This window comes from Doryrhamphus excisus, chromosome 1 (assembly GCF_030265055.1).
Source record: "Doryrhamphus excisus isolate RoL2022-K1 chromosome 1, RoL_Dexc_1.0, whole genome shotgun sequence".
Classification (NCBI taxonomy): Eukaryota; Metazoa; Chordata; class Actinopteri; order Syngnathiformes; family Syngnathidae; genus Doryrhamphus; species Doryrhamphus excisus.
In genome coordinates this window covers 42,559,845-42,583,912 of record NC_080466.1, presented here as the reverse complement: position 1 = coordinate 42,583,912, position 24,068 = coordinate 42,559,845, and the positions used below count along the sequence as shown (strand labels likewise).

General features: G+C 41.7%; 1 protein-coding gene across 1 annotated transcript; it reads right to left on the bottom strand.

Annotated features, from left to right (window-relative positions):
- Window positions 1–2,595: 2,595 nt before the first annotated feature.
- rybpb (RING1 and YY1 binding protein b) lies at window positions 2,596–20,837 on the bottom strand. The gene is made up of 5 exons (XM_058087646.1): window positions 20,629–20,837; window positions 19,892–20,017; window positions 6,543–6,848; window positions 6,367–6,465; window positions 2,596–6,285 (listed from the first exon to the last, which is right to left on the bottom strand). The coding sequence occupies exons 1-5, from the start codon at window positions 20,652–20,654 to the stop codon at window positions 6,036–6,038; spliced, it is 807 nt and encodes a 268-aa protein (XP_057943629.1). The 5' UTR covers window positions 20,655–20,837; the 3' UTR covers window positions 2,596–6,035.
- Window positions 20,838–24,068: the final 3,231 nt, after the last annotated feature.

Sequence of the window (24,068 nt, the reverse complement as noted above, 5' to 3'; positions counted from 1 at the left end):
GTTTTTTTAATACAATAAATTATTAACATTACAAAAACGGCACACTTTTTAACAAAAATAAATCAGAATGAGTATTTGAGTATTCATTTTCAATCTTGAAAATCTTGCAAATTAACAATAACTTGTTATGTTAACGGGTATGTTATATGATCATATTATTTGTACAAGAATAAATTATCACTATAATAGAATAAAGTCACACTGTAAATAAAATTTTAAAAAATTAGAAATTTTTTTTCATTTATTTTTGTAATTTTTTTCTAATATTGTTATAAATAATTATTATTACATAATATATTATTTTCCAGCAAACATCCTAATTGGATGCCCACTTGCTATTTGACCCGATCCAACTCAAAGGATCTTTTATTTCATGTCCTACCAGGTAGCTGGTGACCTGAAAGCATTGTCCATATTTTATGATATACTTTTCATATCACTCAAGGGAGACATTGTGTGCTTCCTTTTCTGCCTGGAAGGCAGAAGTCAAAGAGGAGAATGAAGGATTGCAGCCTTTATTTTTTTTTTTTTACCCTGCAAGATCCGACACTTCACTCATGTTACACGTCCGTGGGCTTCCTGTGCGGACGCGATGTCGGCTGCAATATGAAGCCGTCAACAGAAACGGAAAAACAGAAAAACTGAAGAATGGAAACCCAAATAATCCTCAAAATCAAAGTACAAATGTTCAGTTGTGTATGGCTCCAGTTTACAGTATTTTGCACAATGTTTGCATTCTGTTTATGCATAATCATCCTCATTCTCGACATCTCATATGTTTTTTTTCTACGTGGCTCTCACGCTCCATCCTGGGGGACAAAGTGCATGCAAGTGTAAACAAGGCTTTGTCAGCACTGATCCCTCCTGCTACACCTTTTTATTCTCTGGCATGTGATGTGCTAATGAGAAAGAATGAATGTAAATACCATGAAAAGTGGAACATTTTAGTAAAAATAGAAAGTCACCATCTTTCCTCACCCACTGAGGGCGAAGAAGAGAAGTGTCCTTAGTAGAGCTTAAAAGCGCTCCCCGCTGGAGACCTCCAGTATTACAAAATACAATACGAATGAAAACCATCAACGGTAAATATTACCCCCGCTACACCCCCACGGTGCATATGATTCTGTCCCATGAACACGTAGCGGCCAATCTATTTGTGCCGCTCTCAGCAATGATGGATGGTTTTTGGCTGAAGAGGAAGTTCAAGATGGAACATTAGTGGCCTGCTAAGCACCCTCAGGAGGGAAGATGGATGATTGAGAGTTCTTGCCAACGTGTGGTCTCTGGTCTCTCTGGTGTCACGTGTGAGTACACTTGGGCCATTTCATACACACATACACACACCACTGTCTGGTGCCCATACGCACTTCCTGTGAGGCGGGAACAGAGCCTGTGGCTGTGCCTTGGTGTGGAGCTGAGACAATTATCCAATAATCATCAACTACAGCAGCAGGAGGTTGAACTAATAAGGAAAAATTATGGTATTATCACAAACAAACAAAACAAAAAATAAAGTTGGAAACTTTGGAAAAATGTTAGAAAAAACTAATAATTAAAAACATTGATCATTAGAAGAAACTTGAAATAGCTGAAAATGTAAAAAAAAAAAACCAAAAACAACATAGAAATAGAAAAAGTCATTATTTGTTGAGAAGAAAAATTGTGATTATTTGAGAAAAAAGTTGAAATATTTGGAGAAAACAAAAAAAGGTATTAAACACAAAAGTCACAATTTTATGAGAATGTCATATTATGAAGAAAAATATTGAAATAAACACTGAAATATTAAAGGAAAGTGTAAATTATATTCTAATTAATAGCCTTGGAAACAAAATAAAGTTGGGAAAATTAGGATGGACATTTTTATAATCTGGCAATATTTGCAAATATTTGCAAAAATTGGGGATGAGCTGTTATTTTACAAGTATAAAGTCAAAATATTAAGAGGAAAATGATTAATAATTAAATGAGAAAAAAAATCACAATGCTAGGAGAATAAAGTCATAATATTAAGAGGAAAAAGACTAATTTGAGCAGCAGAGTTGAAATATTAGATGGAAGTTGTAAAAATAAAGTTGTAATTTTTAGAAAAGCAAAGTCATTGAAGTCATTATATGATGAGAAAATATATGAAGATTATTTAAGCAGAAAGTTGAAATATTTGGAAAATCATCAGCAAAAAAAGTGAAGAAAAAAAAATATTGAGAATAAAATGTTGTAGTTCAAAATATTATTAGTGTGTCATGAGGAAAAATACTGTAAGTCATACTAGTGTGAGAAAACAAAATGAAGTCATTTTTGGAAATAGTCAAAATATGAGATTAAAGTTAAAATTATTTAAGTAAAAAGGTGATATATTGGGGGGGGGGGGACAGTAAAGGCTGAAGTTCGTACTTTTTCCAGTACGTGGCCCTCAGTGTAAAGCGCCCAAGACCCCATGACTCGATTAATCGCAACAAGCATTGGATTAATCGACCGAGAAGCTATCCGTTGGTTGCGTTTGTGCCTGAAAAGACACGACAGATAAAGACAATTAAGAGATAACTTCAACAATTTTATTTGTGAAAAACTACAAGCAAAATTCATAAATAGACATTTTCTATTTGAAGCGAGAAGGAAAATGATCAGGTTTAGCCTATCAGCGCAAAAGTCGTGCACATGCCAGGAACATGTCGCATTTCAACATCAGAAGCTGGACAAGAAGCCGTGATGTGCTGAAAATGCTATGTACATTTCCACACCAGAAAACTCAAAACGTGAGCATTTCACAAGAGGAAACAATGACACGTCAGCTCCAAGTTCAACAAAACTAATGCAAAAAAAATAAAAAAAGATTCAACAAAAATATGGATTATTGTATCCGACATTTTTTTTTTCCTTCCCCCAACGGAACAATAAGCTTTAAAAGCGTTGTACAAGACATCTTATAGGAAGAAATGAGTTTGTATAATACACTGAGTTGGAAATTCACGGTTAGAGATATACAGTCAGTAAACAAGCATTCTATATTCGGGTCTCTGACAAACCAAGCTAAAAAAATGTAACCATCTTTACACAGTAAATTAAGGTTACTGGTCGCACACAAGAACAGAACTGCTTGCGCGGAAAGAAAAACGGGTAACATAAAAAAAAAAACCAAAAAGAAAACTTCAGCTTCAATCATTTCATAGTGTTTGCACCTTTTTAAAAGTATATACACGTCATATACTCCAAACGGCCAAGAGTCATTCATTTACCCTTCACTTGCATGTGGCTGCAGGTAAGGCAGGTGAAATCGTGGCTTTTCGGGCCAGTTTTTGGAAAGATTGCGATACAAAAGCGGGTGGTTCGGGTGTACAAATTGGACATTGTCCGGCCCACTCGGCCTCTCTCCCCACCTTGAACACTGATGGCATAGTTTTACTCAATAAAGTATGATTACACAGAAGAAGAAACAAAAAGATATGAGACACGTATGATTGAAGATACAAATTAAACACCCGCGCGTTGGGGGTGGGGGCACAAGTACTGCCGTGACAATGAGTGAACAATAAAACACCATTTACATGATTATATTAGTCTTTATTCATCTCAAACATTAGATAATTGCAGTAATTGCATTTCAAATTGTTATTCATCTATGTATGTCAATATGAAATTCCTTTGGTCCTTCAATAAATAAAACTAAGATATCATATACACATTTATTCTTTATACAATTTCATACAGTTGAAAAGGAAATTAGGTTGTTCTAGTATTATGAGCTAAAGGTGAAATCCAACCTTTAAATAAGTGTTGTGTTGTCAAAGAACTGAAAGAGCGATTGTGTTTTACTGACCACAGCAACACTTTTACCTTCAATGACTGGAGTCTTTCCATTACTACAAAAGGATTTCATTCATTTTTCAAATTAAAAAAAATGTTTTTGCACTCGTTTCTATACAGTGGAACCCGAGTTAGCATATCAAAAAAATGCAGCGTACAATTCTAGTGAGCATCTTGTTGTGCTATGAATACACGACCGAATCCGACTGTGTTCGGAACGTATATTTACCACAAAACGTCCGTTACCGGCATATTGGCGTGGAAAACGGAATTGTCAACTAGTTCCGTCGCCAGTAGAAAACCACCACCAAAACTTGGTTTGCAAACATTCCCGGTTAGCGTACGTCAGGTTAATACTAAACAGCGAGAGTCTGACTGTGTTCAAAATGTGTCTTTATTACCAAATGTCACCGTTAGCAGGGTGTTAGCGTGGAAAACAAAACTGGAAGCTGAAATTCACATGAAATGTTTGCCTCGGTTTGCGTACATTAGTCGTTTAACATCCAATATAGTAGCGTTTTGTTCATAAAACTGCATGAGTTCAACTGTGTTCATAATATATTTTTAGCACAAGACATTGTTAGCATGTTAGCAGGGAATCCGAAACCGGAAGTCATTGTTCCCGAGCTCAGTCAAAAATATGGTCTCGGTTATTCAGGTTATTAATAAACTGCGAGAGTCCGACTGTGTGTCTTTATTCCAAAACGCCGCTGTTAGCGGGGTGTTAGCATGGAAAACGGAACTGGTAATCACCGTCACCCTGCTCCGTCGTAAATCGCATGAGTTCAATTGCGTTTGTAACATTTTTTTTTACGCACAAAACATCCTTGTTAGCACAAATCCGGAATCGTGAGTTCTGGCAAAAAGATTGTCTCAGTTCATTTGTCCCCCAGTTCCATCATCGTTTGCTGTAGTTCCCTGCTAGCAAACACAGTTACGATACTAGTCTATGCTTTTCTTATTGATCGCGGATGCCAAATAACCCACAATAGAGCCAAGAAAAGGTTCAAGTGCCAGCAATTTTATGTAGGTGTGAAACCCTATTGAACACAGGAAATAACTCCTACCTAGTTAAGTTAGGTTAAATACTCATTTATCCCTTTCATTCATCATTTATATGCATTTTAAATGGTTTTCCGTATGGAAAACTATATAAAAAAGTATTCTGCTTCATATCTGGCTTCAGTGAGAAACGGATCTTCCGGAACGGATTCATGACGCTAACAGAGGTTCCACTGTATCACGTATCGAGGCGTCAACAAAAACGAAACAAGAGTTGGTTGAAGAGTGTTGGTATCACCGAGTGGGACGGCGTGCAACGGTCCCAAAGAGTGTTGGTTTCACCGAGTGGGACGGCGCGCAACGGTCCCAATCAGCCATTCCAAGACAAAACTCCAACTTAAGAGCCGCACAACTTCAACCTTTCATTCGGAAAAGCCAAGATTTGAAGTACGGAATGGAGGAAATAGACAGCTTTTAGTGTTTCACACAACAGCCTACACTGTACAGTTAAGGACACACAATACTGTATAAGATTATAGACAATCGAGTCGAAAGTCGGGCATCTGGCCTTCAGGTGACCTTTTTCTGATCCAACGCCAGTGGGGAGGAAGGTCCCAACAGTGTTCAGAGTGAAAAGGGAGTGATGATTTTTTGTCATCATCACATTGAGCGATTGGGCAAAAAACCTTTCACAGTGAATCTAGCACCTTTGTGTGTGTGTGTGTGTGTGTGTGTGTTGGGGAGGGGGGGGGGTCCTGGCATAGTTTTTAACTGCAATAAAAACACTGAGGATACGATGGTTGGGCAGAGCTACACAGCAAAGCTTCAACATAAAAAAGGAAATATCAAAGTATACAGGTGCAACAAGGTAATAAATAAGGGTACGGAGAATAATAAAAGGATGGTGGTTATTGTGCCCGTCGGAGAATTGTTCTTGACAAAAAAAAAAAAAGATGGACTCGGCCCCACATCCACGTTGAAATATAAAACAATACGTACAAGTGTCTGGCCTTGAACCACAGCTCTGCTTTTCCTCTGCCGTTGGAGGAGTTGCCGACGAGGGCGTGTATCCGAGTCTCCTCCTCCAGCCAGTACCTTAGCATCCAGGGTGGGGAAGGTAAGTCTCTCCCCCTTTTGGGATCCACGGTGTCCAGAAAGCAACAGTGAAAAGGGGTGAAGTGGGCGTGGTAAAGGGAGAAACTGGCGAGGGCGGGGGGGGTGGCGGGCCCTCAGAAGGATTCGTCGTGCCCCACGGAGAGATCCCCTTTGGGCGTGGAGGCACGCGAGGAGCCCTTGTCCATGCTCTCGGAGCCGGAGCTCTGGTGCTGCTGTTCGGAGCCTGCGCTCGACGTGATGGTGGACGAGGACGTGGACGAGGAGCGGCTCTTCTCCTTAAAGTCTGTTATGATCACCGTCACGTTGCCCACGGTGATGGCCAGCTGCTGGGCCGTACTCCGGTCGATGTTCTTCAGTTTGGGCCTTGAGCAGAAAGAGGACGTGAGATTGGATGCGAGATTGGGCGCCGCTGCGCTGCTGCGCTGCTAGCTGCGTGCTACTAACCTGGAAATGTGATTATTCTTGTTGGTTTTGGTTACTGATTTGCCAGACTGTATACTTTGCTTATCGCTCGGCGGGCTCTGATGGTTGTCTGATTTGGGTCTGGGAGAGGACAGACACAAACGGTGAGGCCCAATCACATCCCAGCAAGTATCTGGAGTACACAGGCGTCCACTCACCTGCTCTTTTTGATGCCCGGCTTCTTCGTGATGGCCGGGCTGATGTCCTTCTCTCTGTCGGCTTTGTCTTGGACCGGCTGTTCCTTGTCGCTATGGTCCTTGTCTGGGGCGTCTCCCTCGGGCCTCACTAGGTCTGGGCGCTCACTTTCGGGGCGAGCCTCCCCGTTTGCGCGCTCGGCTTCACCGTCTGGCCGCTCCCTGTCTGTGCGCTCGCTCCGCTCCCGTCGCTCTTTTTTGGGCGGGGGAGGCATGGGGTACTGCTGGGCCACCTGCTGGGCAACCAGCTGGGAGTTGATCCTGGGTTTCCTGTGGAGGAGAGCCAAGAGGCAAATATGGATTAGCCTCTCGATGGAGCTGTGTGGTCACGCAAAGCGGCGAGGGGCGAGAATGTATAGCGAGCTTGAAGGGCGCCAACGCTCGCTTGTTATAGAGGAAGCTTTGACACAGCTCTGTTTGAGGGCTAATCTCATTTGGTCATAAAATAGATGTACAGGATCACAAGGTGGGACATTTGCAACACATCACTTAGGTCCTCTAATCTGATTAGAGCAAGGACGGCTCCATTTGTCACAGTCTGAGATTCAGTGAGACATGATGAAGCTCTGCAGGTAACGCACAGCTGTTCTCCGGCTCCTGTAGCACGTTTGAACATTCATCTATGCGTCCATTTTCTATACCGCTTGTCTTCGTTAGGCTCACAGGCGAGCTGGCACTTCCTGTGCATCAATAAACACACCAGTCTAGGGGATGGCCACTCGTTTGTTCGTATTTATAAACAGTGGCAACAAATCTAGTGGGGGGGTGGGTATTGTGCACAAGGGGACAAAATCTCAGCAAATACTGTTGTAAAGTAAATGTAAAGCAATCCCTCGTTTATCGCAGTCAAGTCATTCAAGACCCGACCCTGCTAACTACATTTCTGCGAAGGATTCCTTCATTGTAAATGGAATATTTATTTTCCGAGTGAGAGCATAGAAACCCTGTTTGACTTAAATTTAACATTGGAGCTCTCCAGACATGAAATAACACCCCTACAGTCACTTTTACACTCTCATTACCCCAAATAGTCGGCATAATAAGAGAAAATAAACAAAACAAACATAAGACTCATTCTCGTGTGTGTTGCTGTAAGTGTGTAAGTAAGTAAACAAAAACTGACGTCGGGGCTTCAGAGTTAGCTTGGCATGGGTTATGGTGCTAACAGTAGCTCGTGTTAGGACTGATTGTGCCTGTTGCGAGGTAACTCCAAACTGCAATGAAACACTGCTAAGAGCGTAAACAGAGAAGCAGAGCTTGGGGTAGGGCAGAGAGCGTATCTGGCCTACAGCACACGCCCATATAAAGGAAGCCCGGCAATCTGTGGTATCACAAGCCGCCAGTGTTAGAACGCCCTCTGAAATTTAGCGTTCAGGGCCATCCCAAACTTCCTTCAGGGCTCACTTCCAAATCCTCTGGAATTATCTGGAACTTTGGCATAGTTTAACATGAGAATACAACATTCTAACTGCATTTATAGGTCAGAAGAGTGGAAGAAGCATTTGAAGGCTCCTCTGGAGATAAGTGTATCGACTCTTGGCCATCACTTTTCAGACAGTCAGATGAGCATTCTTATCTCTGTATGGCCCCAGCGTGATCATTTAATCTCCTCCTGCTGACAGACAGCTAGCGCCTGAGCTTGAGGAGTGGGCGGGGTCAAGTAGTTGACCACAAGTCAATCAATCGGGCCATAATAGAGCATCATGTCAAGATGCTCGCACTACTCTCGATCAATACACCAGCTGTGATGAATGATAATGATACATGGGCTGTTCCAGCATGGCCCTGGATCTCTGCGTCAAATACCCAACGGGGACCATCACTGGGTTTCAATGAGATATTCATATGGAGGTAAACTCTTCTCATACTGGCTCTGCATTTGGAATATCTATCATGTTGCCTTAAAAAAAAATATGGATTTAATTTCTGAGTAAACTCCAGCTGAATAACTTGCTTCATATTTCTGAACAAATGTTGACTTAACTACCGTAGTTATGCCAACCTGTGCAAACATTTACCATCAGTCTGCATTGTACTCTAACTGAGCAAATGTGTATTATCATTAGGTCTACATTTCTAAGATCAAAATGTTCTTGCACCAAATGTTTATTTTTGTTTACTGTTCATTTAATTTACAGACACTGCTGTGCAACAGTAATGAAGCCCATTGCTTCACCCGGAGGTGATGATGGGATTTACATTTTTAATCAACTTGACCACAGCCACTGTTGTCTACTCATCACTGCCTACTAGAATACAGACCAATTATTTTACAGATGTTTATTTGAATTGTTTGTGTTTATTATACCTTTACAGCACTGTACGTTAACATTATTTTTTAATCACATAGCAGCAGGGCTGCAGACCTTGAGAGCTTTGAAGCACACGCCAGAAGCAAGCTGATTGGATCAGCAGATAATTTCTGTAAATTCCAGACTAATAAGCCACACCTACCATAGGCTGCCGCTACATGTGTTCCCAATGTCATTAGCTTCAATGAGCGTGACCTGAGACTAATGCTACACTTGATCAAACTTAAGATTTGTCAGATCAAAATATGATCGCTGCGTAAGACTTCAAATTAGCGTCCACGTGACTACTTCCTGAATCTGCATCATGGGAGCTGTGCTTCTTTTATGCATAAATTAGCTGCTTCGTTGTTTAAAGTGTGTGTGAACAAAGTAGCAACTTAAGTCCAGAATTTACAGTAGCAGAAACATGCAAACAATTAGCCGATTATGATCAATGATATAAACAAGCCAGCAGATGCAGCTTCCATTATTGTGAACAAAAACAGAAACTTGTCAGCGGTGTGGAATTTGACTTTAGACGGAAAACCAAAAACTAACACAATCCACTTCTATAGTTAGAATGCTATAGCTCCTGCCCAGCTACAGTATAGAAAAGTGTAGACAAAGTCAGTGTGGCGTTGAAAACACGTGCATGCTGTGTTTGTCCTGCAGGGTCCCCACGGAGACGCTGCAGCGTTTTAGGTTTACTGAACTCAGCAATAATCTTCGCCAACGTCTGACAGCGTAACACGCAGACGCCTCTCTGTCCTCGACAGTGCAATAAGCTACACACACACACACACACACCAATACCATCTTCCTGCCACACCGAGTAATCACAGTAATTAAGTACATCCGGAATATAAAAACACCAACAGTAATGACATTACTGACCCACAACTGTCACTGCTAATATGAACAAGTCTATTACAAAACAGCATATTTTTACTAGAATGACTTTGCTTAGAAGTGCAGCCAGCCAAGACATAGATTTGTTGTTCTTATGGTTCGGGTAATGAGCTGTTAAATAACGGCATAACAAAAACGAGTGAAAACCTCATTTTTCTGGCACATAAGTAGTTTTGGTGCCTGCTGCGTCTTCCTGTTGTTGTTGTTGTTTAACACCAGGGGGTGAAAACATCGTTTCAGGTCTGCGCCCGTCTACACAGCCACAAGATTTGCACACCAAAATGATAGAATAGAGGGAAACCACACACAAATTGTGTGAAACTGTTTAAATCCACAATATGGCACACAACATTGTCAGGGATTGTTTGCTATTCATGGTGGACTACGACAAACAGATGGGATAGCAATGTGCCATTGCTTCAACCCGCCCCATACACAAACACATGCAGCTCACTGGAGCAGACATTTTTCTTAATGGCATATATGAAATATATGTCACAGTCTACATCCTTGTATACACAGTATAAAGCAGATGAGGAAATGAATGGTGTGGGCCATAAACTTCATATTAGTTACAATAGTGGCAATAACATTCAGTATAAAGACTAATTACTGTATCTTTTTGCAGCAAGATGCAAAGTCGATGGAATTGGGAAGAGGACCAGGAGTGAACTCATGGGTCCGATTGTTGAAATTGCTCCCGCGCCACGCTGCTGCCAATACATTCCTGCGGAATCACACTGAGTGAGTGCAAACCCTCACAGTGGGAAATCATTGTATGGTATATTACCTCCTCTTTGCACGACAACAGACCATTGACAGATCGTCCTGTGCTTACTCCTCGAATCTGCTATTGTAAGGGTCTGTGTCCTTCTCCACAGGATGCCCCAAAATGACTATCATCAGAGGTTAAAAGCTCTTTACACAGTCATACTGGCACCCGTATTTAAGGAGCACCACTACCTACCCTGCTCACTTCAGGTACTGAAGCCAAAATGGTGCTCCTTGCTTGTGGTAAACTTCCAAGACAGTTTTGAAATGATGTGTTTTAGAAGATGTCAAACAATTTTGGCCGCAAAACAAATGTTGACAATATAAATAATGTGTTAAAATAGGTAATGATCGTCACTGTAATTGTGATTGCGCTCCTCCACTCCGAGTAGCTGGAGTAAGAAGAGAAGTACGTGAATTAAGAGACTGCAATTAATGGGGCAAGCAAGTGTGATGGATGGGGAGGGAACAGGAAAGCCCTCATTAACACAGCTCCTTTATTTCAAGTGTTGTGGAGGACAAGCAATCATTTCCTGCCAGGCTGAGTGAATGCACTGGATGAAAACACAAATTGAGTGGAAAGACAGAGCACGGCTAAAATACATCCACGGACGGTCCATCGGAGAGCAGAGACTAACACCCACTGGCTCGTTCAACCAATAACCACACAATCCTTGTCAAGTACGTTTTTCAGAAAGATAATTTCGACAAAAGACCAATTTACCCTGCACAAAAGTTAGTTTTTGGCTAATTTGCTAGTCAACACTTCTGCCCTTCTGATGACGTCCAGAACATTTCGAAATTCTTCATTAAAGAGGGTTCCGCCACCAAGTGCCATGTCGCACAGACGACAGTGATTTAAAGTGATAACCGAATGAAAACATACTGCCAACACACTCAGTAAAGAAGGGAGGCATTGTCAAATATTTTCTTTGCATTTGTTGTGTACAAATCACCAACTGATGTCAATTTCAGCCAATTTGCATGTCGCCATTTTGTTAAATGCAAAAGCGTTCTGCTGATGATGAAAGAGATTGTACAAAACGGTGGAACTTGCGTTTTCAGCTGCAGTGGTTTGCAAAGTATTGCACCAAAAGTTGATGTTTACATTGTACATTTCCAGTGGTGCAGGAGTGATAAGAGTAGCACATACTGGCACACTGGCTTTTGTCGTCAAAATTCAAACAATAAAATGACAATATGGTAAACATTGCTTTGTTGTTTAATGAGGGTCGTTTAAGGTAAAGGTGGAAAATGTATTGTATGCTTGTGTGTCTCACTTAGGGGCTCCTTTCAGGAGATTCACCCACTAGTAAAATCCCATCAGATCATCTACATCCGACATACAGTCCAAGGAGGCTACGGGTGGTTGTTTTGCTACAAAAGATCTCTATCAAGTACAAATGATCATCATTCATTCATCTCTCCGAACATTTTTTTTTATTCATGTATTATGTAGAAGCATGGACGGTGTGTATAATTGTGGCGTATAATTGAGCAGCGCTTTGCAGCAGACCTGTTTTATTTGCATTAACAAGCCACTGAAATTGCCTGTATAAATCTATGAATGTTGGATGATCATCGCTAGGATAACTTCAGGGTTGCTTTGCCCCAGAGCATAAATAAATTGCTTCAAAGCAAACTGCTTGGTAAGATGCTTCAAGATTAACCGCATGCATCCAAAGTCCATGGCATCTGCAGACGGTTGTCACATCTTGTAATCAATTGGATAAAGTCATGTGTGAGTATGCTGGGAAGGTGACATGAGGATAGCACCTGAAGAAAAGGATCCCAGTGCTTTTCATTCCCACCACCCAACATCATACAAGGAGCATGCCTTTTTATTTTTCATGTATTCAACCTAAACAAAATGACACGGTACCAGTGACTTACTACAGGGTCAACTAACTGATTATATCTGCTTCTGTACAAGACAGAAATGATTAACTAAAGATGTACGCGCTGCACAGATGATGAGATGAAGACACATTTTCTCTCCATGACTGACCTTTCAGGCCGTGGAAGTCTCAGGTGCGTCGACATCAAGGTGTCAAATTGCTCACAATCACTCATTTGTATCCCTCCTCTTCGATGCCACTCCGTCATTCTCCTTTGTCTTCTTCCCTGCGCCTGCCTTCACTTTCTGTCTGTGCATTAGCTCTGACGACTGCCTCCCTTGAATCCTGATGGCTTTAAGTAGGTCGCTGCCGGGACTCTTCTAACCTTCACTGGCTGGGTTACTACCTCTTGTTTGCATGGGTGATCAGTCAATAGACGGCCGAACACCATTTTGCATCTGTCAAGTCAATTGCTAGTCACTATCCTTTGAGCTGAATCAGCGGCATTGTTCACATTTGAAAGTCAAATGCCGTCAAACAAACAGAAACCACAGTTTTAGAGCGCAAATGAATTGGAGAAAATATATCAATTATATCAGTCCTTTCTTAATTTGTAACTATGATTATAATGGTTTTAAGAATATAACGTTGAAAAACATTCTGGCAAAAAGAAAATCTTTGCAAGGCACACATCCGCTTAGAATGATCCGTATTCATATGACAGCAACAGTGATTGTGAGAAAGCAAAACATTAAAGTTCACATTTGGATATATATATATATATATATATATATATATATATATATATATATATACACACAAACATATGTTTTGATGCTGAAAAACAAATTGCTGTGTAAAACATTCATGCAAAAACTTCAAGTAACTTTGCAAACTAAATAATTCAGCAGCAATTATGTCTGCTGAGGACAACTAAATAGGGCCCTATGATATCTTTTAATTCCTGTTTTTTTTTACCTTTTACACTTATTTTACCAGCACAGGGTGTATTTTTGTGACAGTTAAAATGTCTTTACATTTATTGAAGCAATAAATCATTGGCCAAATTCCCCCCAGTATTTCATATTCTAATGGGATGTCAGCCTCGGCACACATTGCTATAAAATCCTCGATTGAGCGGTCCGCCAGGGAAATAGTTCCCCAGACAAATGTTGCTTCTCTGCAAGATGACAGCATTTCATTCAGATTATGTCAATTTCCACGTGATTGTGCATTCAACTGATCCTGTAAACGCAGAACTCATCGGGCCCAAACATGTTGTTAATAATGTTTGACTGTTAAAAACAAAACATGCCTCCAGATATCACATTCACCACACATTATATCTTCTCAAGTGTTGCAAAGCAGGGTGCGCTTTGCCGTGATGCATATACTTCCCACATTCCCGATCAAGGATGACACTTTCAAAAAGAACGGGCAGTAAGAGACTCATGAGGTGAGACACGGGGCTACCATATTTGTTATACATATGGACCTCATAAAGTTCCATTGGCTTATCTCATTCAGTCGGCGAGAAAAATATCAATTCATTCAGTGGCTTTTCATTCCACCCAGCAAGTATAGTGGCTTTTTAATGTGCTAGTATTTGATTCCCATCGCAAGCCTGGTGCTGGAATAGAAGAGACTGGCTGTGCCCCCTTCACTGGATAATGATGTGCTTCGTTCTGCTTTCAAGACCCTAGAGACTCTTGGCTGAATGAGCACATCCCCCTTAAAGCCATCCATACCCACTTTTCTGCAACACTCTCACACACACACACACACATACACACACCTCAACCTATCTGTTCACTCTTTGTATAAGCTTCCATAGGTTTCAACAAGTGGTGACTCTACACATATAAACACGCCCCCACCCCTTGTCCTCATAATCCTTTTTATGAATTCTGCAGAGACTCCTCACTTTGTCGTAGCTTTATCTTTGCCTTCAATGGGAGGTGCTGCAATTCAACGCTCAGCGTTTGTCTGTGTTGCTTGACTGCTAAATTGGCTATTGTATTTAATCACTTACATTCCGGCAAATCCCATGAAGTAATTAAGAACTTTTTTCAAATCTGGCAATTAGCATGTAACAATTAGGGCCTCCTCCACACCCCTCCCCGCTTATGGTTTTAGTACAGATGCTGATAATGCTGGATAAGCAAAGGCAGTTTCCTTTGAGCGGGGCACAGGGTGGGGGAGGGGAATGTGTGCTAGGAAGTAAAGACATCAATTGAGTGCCAGCATGTCCGCTTACGTAATGCCATTGTTCTAAACAATGTGTTTTAATGTGTCAGTGGTGCAATCTGTGGATTATAATGAGTCAATTCCATTAATGTCATAGGCAAAAAATGTACACACGCGACTCTGTTACTAATAATTCCAATAAATCTCAAGGACAAGCACTCACATGGAATGGCATGCCCTGGATATAACTGGTATAGCTGAGTGTACCACCGTGTAGAGTATACACTTGGATCGTGGCATCACTTGTCCTTATACTGTAGGAGAAAGACACAGCTAAACCAGCTCAAATGACCAAAGTCTTCCACTTGTGCATCAGAGGCACACAGCGTTTAACCAAGGATCAAATTAAAGCCAGTGCATGTAAGATGGGATTGACAGAAGTATGACAACAGAATGAACTATGGCGGTAATACAGTGAATGTGTGCATGCATGTAAACATGCTAGTTTTCATATGATATGCATTACATATACCAATCAGCTGAATTTATCCATGTTTTAAAAATGAATTGGACAGTAAATCTCTTGGGAAGCAACAAAGAGTTATGTATAACATTAGTATACCAAATTAATGTAGCAATGTAGTACAGTCTCATTGGAGATTGGAAATTATCTGAAGTGTCATGTTAAAATGGTGTAATTACACATTTGTGTCTTTTTGTCTTTTTGTATTTATTGAAATGTGTCACTTTCTTGCCCCCTCAACAATTGATTTTCTCCCCCCTGTTGATATTTTACTAGCAACCTAATTTCTCCGTGCTTATACTGTAATTATGTCCCAAACACAACTGTACAAAGAACGCCACAGAGCAGGCTGCAGCCGACTTGACTTAGATGGAAGCAATTTGAAATGAGTGAGCCAAAGAGAGATAACACAACACTGCAGCAGTCAAGAGACTGAGGTACCTTAAGAGATCCTGTGATGCCTACCATTTGTCAGCTTTAGAGGGCTCCTAATGGTTTCTCCCGGGGCCCCAGGGCTGCTTGAGGTGCGCACCAAACACTACCACAAAGCACACGAATGCACAACTGCACAGTGTAACGATTTTAACGGTGATTGCATTGCAGAGAGGATGCTGATTCCCAGGCCTTGTGGGCTTGTACGTTTGCTGTGGGGTCAGGTGCAAAAGGCAGAAGGTTTTCTTGTTTAAGAGTCAAAAGAAGTAGAGGCTCGATTTAGCTTACTTGGGTATCGAGTTACATCACTGAGCTGGACTGGGTCAACAGGTTCGTTAGCCAGCAAACGGATGGGGGAGGGACTGTCACAGCCGGAGTTTGCCCTTGTTAACACACCACACACATTCTTGCCTCTATTAGCACAAATTAAACATGCATGACCTACAGTTACCTGGTTTGCCCTATGGCTAGTTCAACTTTGTCAAGGTGTGAGCTTCTCCCCGTCTATCAGCAAAATGCATGTCTCATTGCCTTAATATCTGTTAGATTTTCATTGGATGGAGCCTGAATTGTGTTTTTATGTTAATTGCCTGGGCACCAATATTTTTTCAGTTACGAGAATATGACACATTCCGTCTGACTAAAAACCCAACAAGGTGAAATCAAAATGTGCTTTTTTATTCGCATTGTTAAATCCCTGCCACATCATCAAAAAACATGTAAAAAGGTTACTGTTCATAAAAAGATAGTGGCTAGCACTCAACAAAATGTCATTAATCGTGATGATTTGGACACTACCGGATTTTTAGATACCAATGCGCAACACTAAGTGTGTCTTGGATGAAGCAAAACAGTAATTAATTGGCCACACTAATTAATGATCGTGACGACAGCGGACACAAAAGATTCCCTCAAGATCCCGTACTGTCAATATTACCCATCTATCAGAAATTGTGTGCATTCACGCTCCACTTGCTGTCTACAGTGGAGCAGCTCAAAGGTCAAACACAATCCATTCAGAGACAAGGTGGTCTGTTCAGGCTTTGAGAGGCCAATTTTCGACATTTTGTCACACACTTGTACGATAGCCACAGTTAAGATGTTAACACAAACGTGTTCGTGAAGGAAGGAGGACTTGAGAATACTGCTCCAACTCATAAATGCAGTTTAGTTCTGAATTGTCAAAAGAGCAAAAATGAGGATGCAGACATAGCCTTGAGTGTCTGCCGTTAAGTGCGGAGTATGTTTATTTAAGCCCCATCTTCTGATAAAATACAGCAGGGGAGAAGAACGCTAATTAGCACCCCGGGTTTCCTCACACTCAGACTTTGCTCTGGCATTCCGCCCAAGCATACCGAGGGCTGGCCAAGTATCTTGTCCACCTATTAAGACGCCTATTAAGTTTCTCTTTTATTGGTCCAAGGGAACCATGCCATCCTCTTGACTATTGTAGCTCCCCTCACCGGCTATTTCAATGCCGGTTAACAATTGCACTGAAGTAAGGCCATGAAATGAAAACCTGATTTGCAGTCATCCCGAGTCTCAGACCACAAATCTAATCTATGTGGGTCAACCCAAACCCACACGCGAGTCAAGGCTTCAAACCACCTTCATTAGCTTAGTTTTGTTAATTAAATGGTAGTTGACATAACCACATACCTCTGACTGCTTAAAGAAAGTTTTTGCTGTGGCATGAAAGGTTTCTGGAAGTCCTATCTATGAAATCAAATTGGGCCAGCATACGCAGATTACAGGAACGGCATTCCAACTCCACAAACATGCAGTGAAAAGCTGGGATGGTCATATTGCAGTAAGCTTGCACACAGGTTATCCCCCCGCCCACCGATGAACAGCACTCAAAGAGCATCTCGTTCACAGAGCAGAACAGTAAAGAATACCACATCAATATGCGACAACTTCAACACCAGCATAAAGACAGCTGATATGCGGGTACGGCAACATCACAGGAAAATCCTTTGCGGATTTAATTGAATTCAGCGGGAAGCGCTGGTACTCATTAAAATGAAAGGCCTCCCAACCACCTAACAATTGCCTGAATCAAAGGTTCTGTTCTTAGATCAAACAGAACTAGACTATATGACAAGCACTTCAGTCATGTCACTGGCCAAATCCAAACGACTGGGCTTTTGCCAAGGCACTATGACAGGGCGGCTATGACAAGCTTATCTCTGCTTCCTGCTTTTACAAAGCGTGCTCGGCATGCATCATCGGCTGCCGTCTTAAGCGACATGCAGCTGGAGAAAAGCACGGGGGGAGGGGGATGCGGACGCGGACAATTAAGAGGGAAGTCCGTCTTATGGATTCTTGGGTAAACCCAGCGTAGGCATGCTCTCCCGGTCCCGAGGGCTAGTGGCCAAACCACTCATTGTAAAACCACAGCTGGAAAGGTTACAATGTAAGGGACTCGTCAGAGAAACCACACATGACTCATCTGCAGTTCTGGCTCATTGCACGACTGATGACATGTGCAAACAAACTTATGCCACACGCTTATTTATCATAAAAACATTCACCCTGCCAGGAAGGAGGAGGTGTTGTTTGAAAGAACTCGAAGAGAATCCCATCAAGTGACTCAGTCATTCGTTTCTCATGAGAAATGTCATAACAGCACTTATTGTCACGGTTGACATGATGCATTAAAATAGAATAGAATACTTTGTTGTCATTGCACTAAGTACAACGTGATAAAAAACGACAACTGAATGACGATTTTCTTGCTTCAAATCGAGATTCAGATTCACTGGGTGGAAATCATCCCGCTTTTTATTAGACTACTCTTTGTCCTGCTATTAGGGCTGCTGCAAATGACGATTATTTTCTTAGTCGTTTGATCAGAAGCTTGCTATTTCGATTTCGATAATCGGTTAGGGCCTTGACGGATCAAACCAATAGGAACTACGGGTGTCACGGGACACTTCAAGAGATGAGATGACACACGATTGGGTCTATGAGACGAGACATTAACATTACTTTGAAGAGAAGCACAATGGAAAAAAAATATTAAAACATGATAATACGTTGCAATCTACTATGTTACACTTTACTGCATTGTGCATGTATGCTAGTGGACGTGGCTGCACCCACTGACACAAAGTGGCTGTATGACTGACAAAAACTCACTCCATCCATACCGTTGTTCTATGGAACGAACGTTCCAAGGTGCTGACACCAATGCACAGAGTGAGCCTGTTTAGAGGCAGGGGATCAGTTAAACAGACACGCATGCAAATGGCAAATATACTGAAGCCGGAAAAATGATCAAGCTCATTTTCATTGACTGTGTGAATGATTAACAAATGTATTAACACACAAGTGGAGACACTTGTTTCTGGAGGAGATACGCGTCACGACACCCTTAAACAGGAACCATATCAGAAAAGAAGCACAAATGTCGCTGATCGTTTTGGCAAATTCACGTGAGAATATATTAGTTTGGCCTAAAACACAACGGTAACAGGTCTGCTTTCATTGATGACTACGAAAATATCCAACAATATATTCACATTTGAGTGGCTAAAAGCAGGATAATTGCACTTTTAACTCCCAAAACAATGACTTCAATACCAAAATTGTTCATTACATAATTGATTAAATCAATCTAATTGTTACGGTTTAAAGAAATGTCCATCGATCCTTTTTCCATTCTTCATATAAGGACCCTGAAGGACAGCAGATGGAGGACTTTTTTTTCAATGGAAATATCATATACAGACAAAATAATCCAACAAGTCAAAAGCATGGCATGCCCGCTTGCTCCACTGTCCATTCAAGCACATCATGGAGAGACATGGTGAGTGAAGAAAAAGTGTCGGCCGTCAATGCAATTCAAATCCTTGTGTAAAACGGTTAAGTGCGTTATCTTAAGGATAATGTAATCACGTTAGCATGAATCAAGATTGTAATTTTTCATGCCACCCCAAAACAACCATTATTGAAAAACACTACAGGTATGCACACACACACAAGCCCGTGACCTTGTTCTATACCACATTGCACTTTCTCCATCTGTCCACTTCACTGCTGCTGTATAGTCCTCCCATGAAGCATGCACCCTTACCTCTGCTGTGGAGATGCGACGACCAATGTGTCAGAAACCATGCACATGTTAAGATTTACATAAACAACCCAACAAGCGATGATCCCTGCGGATGCAGAAGTGGCCGTGTCCCGCGCAACGAGCACAAAAACGGTTGATCCAAGTTTCCAGTCCCATAAAGGTCGTGCAGTGTTGCCGCTTCCAGACCAACGGGAGGAAATAGACGAGAGGGAGAGTGAGCAGGGAGTGAGTGGGTGAGTGAGGGAGGAAGGAGAAAGAGAGAGAGAGAGGGAGCGCTACGTTACCTTGTTGATGTGCCCTTCCTCACATCGCAGATGCTGCATTTAAAAGCCTCGGCTGTGTTCCTAAAGGTGCAGACGCTACAGTCCCAGTAGCCGTCGTCGGCGGTCTGTTTAGCTTGTCTTTTTGGCCTAAAACAGCACAAACGTTCAGGTCAGTTTAGTTTGCAAAAAATGCCACTGACACATTTCCTCGCATTATGAAAAAGAAGGGAGATTTCGGGGGGCACGACAGCCTCTGAGCGCAATTCAAAGCTGCATGCAGGCGTGCACGTACGGCGGCAAAGCAACGGGGGTTTGTCCGAAATGATTGCTTCGAGTCGGGCCAAGTGCATCTCGTTAGCAAAATGTCATAATTGCTCCCAAGCGGACGACCGTGCGACTTGTATATCGGCAGTTAGCCTAGCAGACGATGCTAGAATTTTCGGCATCGAAGCCGAACGTGTCGTCCGAGAAAACCGATACAAACAATGCCGAATTCGACATCGCACCGCCTAGCACACTTCCTAAAGACGGAAGAGCCCTTCGGAGAATGCCAGGCGTATCCTGTGAAAAAATCCCTTTGTTAAGTGACTGGCTTGTAGGGAGCGAGAAGCCGCCATAGTGACTGCACTGTTCTAGCTAGCAGTGGCATACCAACTGAAAAATGGGAGAAACGATCCGCGAGTGAAGGCAACGCGTCCAAACATCGAGCCCGTGGCGCCGCGAACGAGTGTAAAATCCTCAACAGGCGGTCGCATTACCTGGTAGGGCTCTTTTTGTCGCCCATGGTGAACAATAATCCGCGGGAATAAGAAGGAAAAGGGGCCTCCTTTAATTGTCAGTGAGTGTGCTAGGATCCAGATAGAGCCGCTGCTGAAGCTGCTGGCAGACAGGCTCCACTCAGCGCTGGCTCGAGGCACCGCACAGAGACTGACTGCGCTCCACCACGTGGTCACCTCTCGGCCAATCACGGCGCAAGCAGCTTTAAAAGTCGAGATGGATATTTAAGAGCTATTTTAATAACTACTACTGGTATGTTTGGCGGCTCTCACCTTAAGTCACCCCTTACGTCAAATATTACCCTGTTGCGTTATGGGATCGTGTTTGAAACCGAAGCGGCGGGAATGAAGGCTTTTTCACTATTTAACTAAATGAAAGGTGCATGTCAGGACACAGGCACAACCAATCAAATCAAGATGATAATGATTAGAAGTGTTATATCTACGATTTACTCCAGAATTGGAGTATCTACTTTATATTTAAATCATAACATTTCATACAACAAAAATGTCTGAAGTACCTCCTGAAATGGCATTTAAAAATGCTAAATTCAACACCACTTCAATCTAAACAATTAACATTGTTGTCGTGCAAATTCACCTCTGGCAAAACAAACTGAATTTTGTCTGCTTTGAAGGAAAACTGCACTTTTTAAAACATTTTTGCCCATCATTCACAATCCTTGGTAGACATGAACACATATCTGTATGTCTTCCTCTTTTCTGTGCATTCTAAAGATATAAAAACAGATAAAAAGAGACAACTCATTACCGCGCGTAATGGTAAACGCTTACTCTGCCTATAAAGCCTTCTGAAAAAATCTCCAAAAAATGCCAACAACAATGGAAAATGTAATGCTAGGTGTAGGCGCTTGTTTCTATGTGAAATCAACGCACCCATGAAGGTTCCGGTTCTGCTCAAAAGGACCAAAATACTGTAAATATTACACATTATCATGAATGTCCCTGTTACTAAACCATGTTGGAGTTTTTTTGGAGGTGTTTTTTTTTTTTTTTTGGAGGTCAATCCCAGACATTTTTCAAAAGTACTGCTATTTTTTTATGATTTTGATTGATTTTGTTCCAAATGACTTAAAACTGCTACAAAAGTCACATCCTTTAGTGTGCAAAAAAAGTGTTTGGGTTAGGGATGTCTGATAATTATCGATACCGGCCCGATAAAGCATAAAAATTGTGATACCGATTGACCATGAAACCAATATTTGATAAATGCTGTATAAAAAAACACCCTAGTTTGGGTATTAGTATTGAATTGATAGTTATAGTTGTCTTTGTGCGTCCCATTACATGCAATAATGAGCTGAAAAGTGCAAAAAAAAGTGCAGTTTTCCTTCAACTTTGTGAGCCTTGATAATGAAATCCGATGCAAGGATATTTCAAATACTTGTGGTGAATATTAACAACAAAATACACATATATATATATACTGGAACAACAGGAACATTCTGTATCCAGCCTCGGTTTACCTAATGAACTGTGTGCCGAGTGCAGGTATGTTACCATATTGCAAATGTGTCATATTTTGAAAATGTTTTTAACGAGTTTTTCGAGGCATCTGTTTCATCGGAGGGCATCTGTTCTCCGGAATATGACACACTGCTGTGTTTACACCGAGAAATATGCTTACACTTGACACTTGACTGCTTCCCAGGACTGCAGCGAGACTGCAGACTTTTCTTTCATCCATCTCGGGCAAAAGAGACATTTTAATCACTCCTCTGTCAGGCCGTGTCGTGGAATGTGTCGCCGCGCCTCTTGTGAGCCTTCACTCTGCCCGAGTCAAGGCTCCTCGGTGGGGGAGAGCGAGCGTGAATCGTGTATGCTCATTAGCCGCTCTCCACGACTCCGGGTCCCATTGTGAATCCCCTTTTCAGTTTGGAGTGAATATCAGCGCCGCCACGTAAGTCTGCTCTCCACCCGGTGATTACGGCTGCTTAGCTCATTGCACGATGCGCTAATTGAGCTTCATCACGGTGGCCTACTGACAACTACAATTCAGCCAAAACAGCTTGAAGCCCCGTATTACTGCTGGTGTAATTAATTCCTCCAGAAGTGTTTTTGCTCAGGATTTACAACAATTTAACAAGCAGCTGCTTTGGTTTGTTTAATTCTGTTGCATCGGGCCGATTGATTCATTGGTGCGACGTGGTTGAGGAACATATTACAAGCATTATTTGCTGAGAATAGAACTGCCGAGCATCCCTAATGAACTAAAACACAAAGCAGACATCTTTCACGACTTTGAGACATCTTTAGAAAACAAACAGTTGGTGCTCATTCATTATCCCCGAGAAGCGAGAGTGGTGAAAACAAATCTGTAAAAAAAAAAAAAAAAAAAAAGACAACCATTCAAGTCGACAGTTCTGGTGCTTGGAGGATAAAAGAAAGCCCAAAAGAAGAAAACAAATAAGAGATGGTCAGATTGGTGGTTTACCTCAATGGCAAACGAGCGAACTTTTTAAAGTCGGCTGCTGACAGTTTCTTTTAGACGGTTCTTTATTTTAAGGCGCTGCGTCTTCTTACAAAGACACATAGCGTGCACACTGCTTATATGCGCCGACTTGTTTACTCCACAGGTTTAAAGAAACAACAGAGTCTCGGCAACAGGCGCACTGCCAATCAAACGTGATGTCTTACAGCTGCGCTGTCATTAGCCTCCGAATGTCAGATTTGGGTTGCGCTTGGCAAAAAGCAACCCTCCACCGTCAGTAAAATTCATTACAGATAAAACTGCGTATTTTTGACTATTTTTGAGTGGATGTATATATGTGAGATAGTTCGTTCTAAGAAATGCCGACCTTGTCAGAAAAGCATAGCAATAACGTCCATTGATAATGGATGGTCAATACAGTGGAACCATTCACGTTCCGACTCTATCTGAAACGGATGCTAACCAAAACATTTTTCCCGTAAGAAATCATTTAAATCCAATGAATCCCTTCCAGGAAGCCAAAAATGTTATGAACAAAACATTTTTTTACAGTTTTATGATTATAGATTGACTGAAAACAGTTTGAAATGCATATAAATACATACAAACGATAAATGACCATTTAAGGTTACTTTCACCGTCATTGAAGACGCGACAATTCCAGGTTCACAGTCGCAAAAGCGGCTATATTCACTATTTATAGCTGTGTGGATTAAGACACAGGTTTATTGCATGGTTTACTGTGCAGTTTATTGCACAGTACAGGATTTTTGGAGCAGTTAAATTGTGGAGTCTGACAGACGCTAACCGGAAAATATTGGCAAATTGAAGGAAAATTTTTTTGACGCTAACCGGGGCAGATGCTAACCGATGTTCCACTGTATGGATTTAGCCCTTTAGGGCCACCGTACTTAGACTACTTAGACTATGGCAGTGGTCCTCAATTTTTTTTTTCAGTAACCCTACCCTA

What these genes read in the sequence shown, in the direction of transcription:
- rybpb (XM_058087646.1), bottom strand. Translation starts at nt 20,654, where the DNA reads ATGGGCGACAAAAAGAGCCCTACCAG. An exon ending in GACAAAAAGAGCCCTACCAG is followed by an intron (nt 20,018 to 20,628) that starts GTAATGCGACCG and finishes GTGCTGTTTTAG; the next exon opens with GCCAAAAAGACAAGCTAAAC. An exon ending in AGGAAGGGCACATCAACAAG is followed by an intron (nt 6,849 to 19,891) that starts GTAACGTAGCGC and finishes TCTCCTCCACAG; the next exon opens with GAAACCCAGGATCAACTCCC.